This window comes from Triticum dicoccoides, chromosome 3A (genome assembly GCF_002162155.2).
Source record: "Triticum dicoccoides isolate Atlit2015 ecotype Zavitan chromosome 3A, WEW_v2.0, whole genome shotgun sequence".
Taxonomy (NCBI): Eukaryota; Viridiplantae; Streptophyta; class Magnoliopsida; order Poales; family Poaceae; genus Triticum; species Triticum dicoccoides.
Genome location: NC_041384.1, coordinates 478,364,379 through 478,373,113, shown reverse-complemented (window position 1 = coordinate 478,373,113; position 8,735 = coordinate 478,364,379). Strand labels below are relative to the sequence as shown.

Genomic DNA, 8,735 nt, shown 5'->3' with positions numbered 1-8,735 from the left:
AAATGTTTCTCGGTTATGGAGGTGATAAAGAGTTCGACGTAAAGAGTTACGCCGATGCAAGCTTGACACCTATCCGGATAGCTCTGAGTAGAGATACCGGATACGTATAATGGAGAACAATTTGGAATAGCTCCAAGTGGAACATGGTAGCAGCATCTACGATATGACATAAAGTTTTGCGAAATACATAGGGATCTGAATATGGCAAGACCCATTGACTACAACCTCTCTCACAAGCATAACATGATCAAACCCATAACTCATTGAGTATTAATCACATAGTGATGTGAACTAGATTAGTGACTCTAGTAAACTCTTTGGATGTTGGTCACATGGCGATGTGACCTGTGAGTGTTAATCACATGGCGATGTGAACTAGATTATTGACTCTAGTGCAAGTGGGAGACTGTTGGAAATATGCCCTAGAGGCAATAATAAATTAGTTATTATTATATTATATTTCATTGTTCATGATAATCGTTTATTATCCATGCTAGAATTGTATTGATAGGAAACTCAGATACATGTGTGGATACATAGACAACACCATGTCCCTAGTAAGCCTCTAGTTGACTAGCTCGTTGATCAATAGATGGTTACGGTTTCCTGACCATGGACATTGGATATCGTTGATAACGGGATCACATCATTAGGAGAATGATGAGATGGACAAGACCCAATCCTAAGCCTAGCACAAGATCGTGTAGTTCGTATGCTAAAGCTTTTCTAATGTCAAGTATCATTTCCTTAGACCATGAGATCGTGCAACTCCCGGATACCGCAGGAGTGCTTTGGGTGTACTAAACGTCACAATGTAACTGGGTGGCTATAAAGGTGCACTACGAGTATCTCCGAAAGTGTCTGTTGGGTTGGCACGAATCGAGACTGGGATTTGTCACTCCGTGTAACGGAGAGGTATCTCTGGGCCCACTCGGTAGGACATCATCATAATGTGCACAATGTGACCAAGGAGTTGATCACGGGATGATGTGTTACGGAACGAGTAAAGAGACTTGCCGGTAACGAGATTGAACAAGGTATCGGGATACCGATGATCGAATCTCGGGCAAGTATCGTACCGATAGACAAAGGGAATTGTATATGGGATTGATTGAATCCTTGACATCGTGGTTCATCCGATGAGATCATCATGGAAAATGTAGGAGCCAACATGGGTATCCAGATCCCGCTGTTGGTTATTAACCGGAGAGTTGTCTCGGCCATGTCTGCATGACTCCTGAACCCGTAGGGTCTACACACTTAAGGTTCAATGACGCTAGGGTTATAGGAAATAGATGTACGTGGTTACCGAATGTTGTTCGGAGTCCCGGATGGGATCCCGGACGTCACGAGGAGTTCCGAAATGGTCTGGAGGTAAAGATTTATATATGGGAAGTCATCATACGGTCACCGGAATAATTCGGGGGTTTACCGGTATTGTACCGGGACCACCGAAGGGGTTCCGGGGGTCCACCGGGAGGGTCCACCTGCCCCGGAGGGCCCTATGGGCTGTGTGTGGAGAGGGACCAGCCCCTTAGTGGGCTGGGCGCATCCCCCCTAGGGCCCATGCACCTAGGGTTTGGGGGAACCCTAAAGGGGGGCGCCCCCCTTGCCTTGGGGGGCAAGGCAACCCCCCTGGCCGCCGCCCCCTCCTCAGATTGGATCTGAGGGGGGCCGGCCCCCCTCTCCCTTGCCCCTATATATATGTGGGGGTGGGAGGGCAGCCGCACCCAAGTTCTGGCGCAGCCCTCCCCCTCTCCCAAGTCCTCCTCCTCTCCCGCGGTGCTTGGCGAAGCCCTGCAGGATTGCCACGCTCCTCCTTCACCACCACGCCGTCGTGCTGCTGCTGGATGGAGTCTTCCCCAACCTCTCCTTCTCCCCTTGCTGGATCAAGGCATGGGAGACGTCATCGGGCTGCACGTGTGTTGAACGCGGAGGCGCCGTTGTTCGGCGCTTAGATCGGAATCAACCGCGATCTGAATCACTGTGAGTATGACTCCTTCATCCACGTTCTTGCAACGCTTCCGCTTAGAGATCTACAAGGGTATGTAGATGCACTCCCCTTCCCCTCGTTGCTAGATTACTCCATAGATTGATCTTGGTGATGCGTAGAAAATTTTAAATTTCTGCTACGATCCCCAACAGACATGATACATCATCAGGCTCCAGTTCAGTGACATAAGGTTGCCCCAACACAACATCTAGATAAGATGTTTTTTCTCTGACAAGTGAAACACTGGGTATGATCTGCATGGTATTCACCACAATTTTTTCATGTGATATGGTTTCTGGAGACACCCCCCTCCATTTGTTTTTCTCTGTTTTCAGCAGCAATAGTGTCAATGAGAAGCTCATTATCAATCTCCTCACTTTCCTCCTCAGAGAAATTCTCCTCATTTTCCTTTTGATTTTTCCCAGCATCAGTTCCCTCTTCCATATTCTCTGTTAAAGCTGACATGTGCACTCCCCTCACAACTGAATTGGGAGGAGCAGAAAAGTTCCCCAAAGTGGAAGAAGAGCCCCCCCTGGTCACCATTTTGCACATTTTCTGTGATTCTAGCCCTCTTGGGTGACACCCCCTTGTCTGCATCCTGAGTAATTGTCACAGTTTCTTTAGGATTATTTTTAACCAGAATTTTATCCACCGAGTAGAAGAAATCATAGAAATGATCTCCCAACACCCCCTCTGCCTTAGCTGGGATGTTCTCAGCATCTCTACGACCCAGCTTAATCCTGACCAACTCGGGTCTGTTGACAGTAGATCTGTCGATGTCAAGAGTCACACCCACCAAAGATCCAACATAAGCAATATTTTTTTCGCACCTTTTGTCCAAAGGGATGTTGCTAACATTGACCCAAGAAATGTTAAGTACACCCTTGGCACCCACAGATTCAGACCATTTTTTGAGACTCACCACAACACCACAGCTCTTAATATTCATAGTTTCGGCGAAACAAGCTTTGTCAACATCTCTAGGTGAAGGAAATCTCATCACAAATGTATTCAGCCCATTCGACCTAGCAGAACACTTCCAATTTGTATTAATGTATGCATTAAAGAACTCCTCCAACTGCCTGCCACTAGCTTGCCCTTCTATCACAGAGATGACAATATATATGTTCCTATCAGTATTTTGCTTGGGTGTACTAGCGTCATGTATGTAGAAGAAACCCTTCCCCTTAGCTTGAAAACCACACATAAGGGCTACACATTCCCAAGGAAGAACAGTATTGCAAATAGGAACCAGATGTCCATTTAAACCACATCTACCGCAAACTGCTCTAGGACAGCACATTGGGACATGCCCAGGATCTTTGCAAGTGACGCAAACCTCAGCACCACCCACTAGTGGGGTGGCATTCCTTCTTCCCGGAGTTGGATGACGTCGATCTTGCTGAGGACGTACATCATGTTGGGGTCGCAGATCTTGTTGAGGACGCGGATCTTGTTGTGGACGCTGATTGTCTCTCGTAGTCGCCTTGCCTTGATTGTTGATGTCGCCCCATCTCTCGGTGCGACGACCATCGCTCTGCGTTTCAATGGCCGCCGCCTCCCACCTTGCTCGATCTGGCAGCACGCGTCCTTGATCCATGCTGGTGGAGATCCGACCGCCTTCCTCGATGTCCCGCGTCCACTCCATGTTGCGGCCGCCTCCACCCCCGCCGCGCCCGGCGCCCCGTCCGAAGCGGCCGGCGCCCCGGCCAGCCCGGCCCGCCCCGAAGCCGTCAAGCCGATGGCCGCGGTTCTCCGCTCCTCGATCCGCCATGGGAGTGGGCTGAATCACGCGTGGCGGAGATGCAGCGACCTGAGCGAAGGATCTGTGGTCTCCTCCCACCTTCCCCTCCCACCAGCCGAACGACGGGGAAACCCTAGGCGTCGAAACCCTAGGCGCCTCCCAGAAGTGGTGGAGGAGGAGATCGAGATCTGGAATTGAGCGGGTCGGTGGGGATCTTATCTCCTCCGCCACCCTAGCCGCAGCCCGCATGACCTGTAGCCGGCGGCCCCATCTGGCACGGGCTTGCCCCACCCTCTGGCCCCGCCATGGCGCGCGTGTCGGGTGCGGGTCCGAGGACCCCCGGGTCGGACGTCCGCTGCGGTACACGGGACGAGCCCTGTGGCACACGGACGTGCCCACAACCACCGACTCCGGCGCGTCGGCGACCACGCGCGTCGTCGGCACCGCTGATCGGCGGCCATGGTCGGCGTGGGGAGAGAGAGAGGATAGGGACGTCAGAAAAGCCATCCTTTGCTCGAACCTCTACCGATCATCCCGAACATGATTTGGGATGCGGCCGCGCGTTGGGCGCACCCACGATCCAATGGATAGAAGCGGACATGGGCGAACACATTGCCGTATCAAACGGACGAAATCTGACTAAACCGGACGTCCGTTTGAGTCGTGTAGTGGAGTTGGCCTGAATGAAGGATGCTCACTTGCTCGCACACGTTCCTGGCGCAGCCCATGCTTTCACTTCACCAGAGCCCAACAACCATGCATTGGCACTGCAAGCAGCAGCACAACGCAAATAAGCGCACGGGGTCGTTGAAAAGCTTGGGACAGACAGTACGTGAGGTCCAGCTCGGCTTCCACCGTGCCTCCCACCGGCAGCATAACACCGTGCTCCTGCAGCCGCGACCTGAAAGAGACGGAAGACCGGTCAGAGATCCGCAGCCGACGACGCGGAGGTAGCACACTGTCATATCCCTCTTGCCTCCCACCGTCTTCCTCCGTGCTTCCCACCGGCACCGGCACGCACAAGTCAAGCCACACCACCACCTGCTAGCTTCTCAACACTGCAGCAGAGCAGCCTGAGCCTAGCCTCCCTTCCGCTGCTTAAATACTAGGCCATTCGTGAACCCTACGCCAGTCCATTCGCGCGCGTGATCCAAGAAGAACACAAGCCAACGGGCAGTCGGGCACAAGCACAGATACGGCGGCCGGTGGAGCATAAGGTCAACACACCTGGCCGAGGAGGCCTTGCTAGCTTTTGCTCTCCCCCTAGCTTCTTCTGCCCGCTTGGCTCTTCTCCCTGGACTGGTCAGGGGCCCGGTACGCCGTACGCGCGCGGCCGGATCGGAAGGATGGCGGCGGCATCAGCTCGGGCGCCGTCGAGAGCAGCTTCCTCCGTTGGTACGGCCGCCGGAGTACTCCTGGCCCTCGCCGTCCTCCTCACAGGTGAGTTCCATCCGTCTGCGTGCGCTGCGAACCCCAGTATAACCCGAGCTCTAGAGATCTCGTACGTACGCGCGCGTCGTCACAATGGTCGTCCATTCCCTGCTTCTGTGCTTATCGTCGGCCATCTTCTGTGTCGATTGCTCCTATATTTATTTTCCCTGTGCATGCAAAGAGCATTTTACTATTACAAGGGCAAAAAACGGGCTGTCGTTTTGCAAGTCGTTAGTACCAACAGTACTTCTGATAAGTGGTCGCATTTGCTGGAGTTGCCATTGATTATCTGGTAGGTGCATCTGCTGAGATTAAGCATATCTAGGTGTTGGAGGTTTTGGCTACAACACAGCCAAGGCGACATGGCGCCCCCTATCTTGGCGTTCCATGCCGCAAGTAATGCACCGCCCACTGTGGCTGCGGCGACAAAAACTGTGAACTTTAAATGATACGCTGAGATTTGTTATTCGACGAAAAACAAAACGTATCAGCTTTCACTCACTCTTTACAAGCATGCTGTAGGAGTATGATATATTACCCCGCGTTGGCATTTCCATTGTTTTCTCTCCCAATTTCGCGCATCTGACGATCTGGCCCTGAGCTGTGCTTGCTTTCTCCACAAAGTTTCTCCGCAAAGGCTGCCTTTTATCATTTTCTTATTATTCCGCAGTCTGCAGCTAATTAAATTTAATATGCTCGCAACTTGGGCGATAGTTGAAAGTAAAGGGTTCGCCACTTCTCCAGCAATGCACGTGGAATTTTGGAATAATTGGATTTTAATATGGTGGTACTGTATTAGTTTTTGGTAGGGCTCAACCACACCACTTGACCATGTGGTCCAGTGAAATCTTGCTTCTCTTCCATTGGATCACGCACCCCCTCGATCTCCATCTGAATGTAACTGTACGCTTGTACTATTATATTACCTATAGATTGCTTTTCTTTTGTTCCGATCGCCTTGCACTGATGGCATACAGTATGAGTTGGTAACTGACACACTGATAAATCGCTATGTTTTTATGCCAATTATGAAAAATTATGGAGAAAATGAACCAAATGAATGGATTTCACATTCGCAGCGATAGTACCGATCGCCGTGTATGTAGAAATGACCGATGTATGACACGGAACAACAATTAATTTTGCAGAGCAGGTGATTGTGGCGGATTCCCTGTCCATCGGCGTCAACTACGGGCAGATCGCCGACAACCTCCCTGCGCCGGGGCGGGTGTCGACGCTGCTCCGGTCGATCAAGATCAGCAAGGTGAAGCTCTACGACGCCGACCCGCACGTCCTGCGCGCCTTCCTCGGCACGGGCGTGGAGTTCGTGATCGGCATCGGCAACGAGCACGTCCCGGCGATGGTGAGCTCCACGGCGGCGCAGGCGTGGCTCCAGCAGCACGTGGTGCCGCACCTCCACGCCGGCGCGCGCATCACCTGCATCACCGTCGGCAACGAGGCGTTCAAGGGCAACGACACCGCCCTGCAGGCCAGCCTCCTGCCCGCCATGCACTCGGTGCACCAGGCGCTCGGGACGCTCGGCCTGCAGGGCCGCGTGAACGTGACCACCGCGCACTCGCTGGACATCATGGGCGTCTCCTACCCGCCCTCCGCCGGCGCGTTCGCCCCGGGCGCCGTGGCGCACCTGCAGCCGTTCCTCAAGTTCCTGTCGGCGACGAGGGCCCCGTTCCTCATCAACTGCTACCCGTTCTTCGCCTACAAGGACGACCCGGCGCGCGTGCCGCTGGACTACGTGCTCTTCCAGCCCAATGCCGGCGTCACGGACCCCAGCACGGGGCTCAACTACGACAACATGCTGTACGCGCAGGTGGACGCCGTCTACTCGGCCATCAAGGCGCTGGGGCACACGGACGTGGACGTCAAGGTCTCCGAGACCGGGTGGCCGTCCCGGGGCGACCCCGACGAGGTGGGCGCCACGCCGCAGCACGCCGGGACCTACATCAGGAATCTGCTGAGGAGGATAGAGATGAAGCAGGGCACGCCGCTGCGGCCGGCGGTGCCCATCGACGTCTACGTCTTCGCGCTCTTCAACGAGAACCTCAAGCCCGGCCCGGCGTCGGAGCGCAACTACGGGCTCTTCTACCCCGACGGCACGCCGGTCTACAACGTCGGCCTGCGCGGATACCTCCCGCCCATGGCGGACTCACAAGGAGCGCGGCAGGTACGGTTTCTTGATTGGCTTGCTCGATCAGCGCATGCATATGCATTTACATAGACCGTGACAAGCCAGCACCTGGGTTGTGTTTACGCAGGCGGTTCATGTGATTCTACTCATCGCCATGGCGACGGTCGCTTTTGCCTTGTCCTGACAGTATCCATCAACTACTGAGTTTCTGATGGTGAAGGGTGAAGGGTGTCATGGCTGTGATTGAACAGAGCTGAGCCAGAGTGCATCCACTCCTTGAAAGAAGACAGAATGACCCCCTCTCTTTTTGAGGTGTACTCCTTCCGTTCCACAATACATGCCTTCCATTTATCAAAATATAGATATATTTAGACATGCTTTAGTATATAGGTATTTTTATTTTTAAACAAATGAAAGTCAAGTATTTTGGAACGAAGGGAGTAGAACTGATGTATTTTGGGCAATGCCATTCATTGCCATCCGGATGTGCTCTAGCACTAACCGAAGCTTGGACGTCATTTGTCTCCTTCATTTATTAAGAAAAATGTGACATGTTTTTGTCCTGCGAATGGAAAAACAATAGTGCAGACATGCTTTTCTTCAAACTAAAGATTTGTCTCCTCCATTAGTTAAGAAAAATGTGTCAAGGTTTTAACGAAAAGGAACAACAACAAAACAAGAGAGAAGTCCATATTACAACCGCCCTTTCCTTCCCCTCCCTCGTCGCGCCGCCGCCTGAGGCGCCGCCGGCGAAGCCCGGGCGGGCTCCAGTGATGGCGGCGGCGGGGTGTTTCCCCTAGGTCTCTTCTTCCCTCTCGTCTTGGGAGCATCTAGCGGCTGGAGGAGGGCCTCGGGAGCTTTGATCTGGACTTGCGGGCACGGCGACCTAGGGGTGCGAGGCTCCGTGGCGGGTGCTGGCCGGGGGCTGGCGGGGCTTGGATGCTCCGGCGCGTGGCTAGATGCTGCGGTGGAGGTTGATTCCTCTTCCCAGATCTGGTCGGGGCCTGGCCGCGGTCGTTGGCGTCCCGGTCCGATGCGCATCAGGCGTCCGGCGGCAGGACTCGGCGGCCAGCGAGGGCTGGATCCTGGGGTGGCGGAGGATGTGTCGGCGGCTATGGACTTGCGATGGGCGATGCGGCGGCCGTGGTGTTGGACGATCTGTGCATAAGAAGCTTGATGGAGGCCATTGGAATAGATCTGGGTGAAGACCTGCTCGCGGCTGCTGCCGAGGCCAGCGATGGCGGCACTATTCTGTGTCGTTCCCTTGTTGAAGGCATCGATGTTGAGACATTCCAGGCCACTACTTGCTACCTTCGGGGGAAACCCTAGATCAGTAAATCGGATGACGGCGGCATAATCGTGTCGTTTCTCTCTTGTGGCGTCATTCTTGGAGGTGTGCACGGGCTCGAGGGACCAGTGGA

General features: G+C 53.7%; 1 protein-coding gene across 1 annotated transcript; it reads left to right on the top strand.

The window, feature by feature from the left end:
- The first annotated feature begins 4,660 nt into the window (after positions 1–4,660).
- Positions 4,661–7,904, top strand: LOC119268659 (glucan endo-1,3-beta-glucosidase 14-like). The gene is made up of 3 exons (XM_037550342.1): positions 4,661–5,177; positions 6,317–7,350; positions 7,442–7,904. Exons 1-3 carry the CDS (start codon positions 5,084–5,086, stop codon positions 7,496–7,498), a joined length of 1,185 nt encoding a protein of 394 aa, XP_037406239.1. The 5' UTR covers positions 4,661–5,083; the 3' UTR covers positions 7,499–7,904.
- Positions 7,905–8,735: the final 831 nt, after the last annotated feature.

Excerpts from the sequence above, each read along its gene's own strand:
- LOC119268659 (XM_037550342.1), top strand. The coding sequence starts at position 5,084 with ATGGCGGCGGCATCAGCTCGGGCGCCGTCGAGAGCAGCTTCCTCCGTT. Across the intron at positions 5,178-6,316 it reads CCTCGCCGTCCTCCTCACAG|AGCAGGTGATTGTGGCGGAT; the intron begins GTGAGTTCCATC and ends TTAATTTTGCAG. Across the intron at positions 7,351-7,441 it reads ACTCACAAGGAGCGCGGCAG|GCGGTTCATGTGATTCTACT; the intron begins GTACGGTTTCTT and ends GTGTTTACGCAG.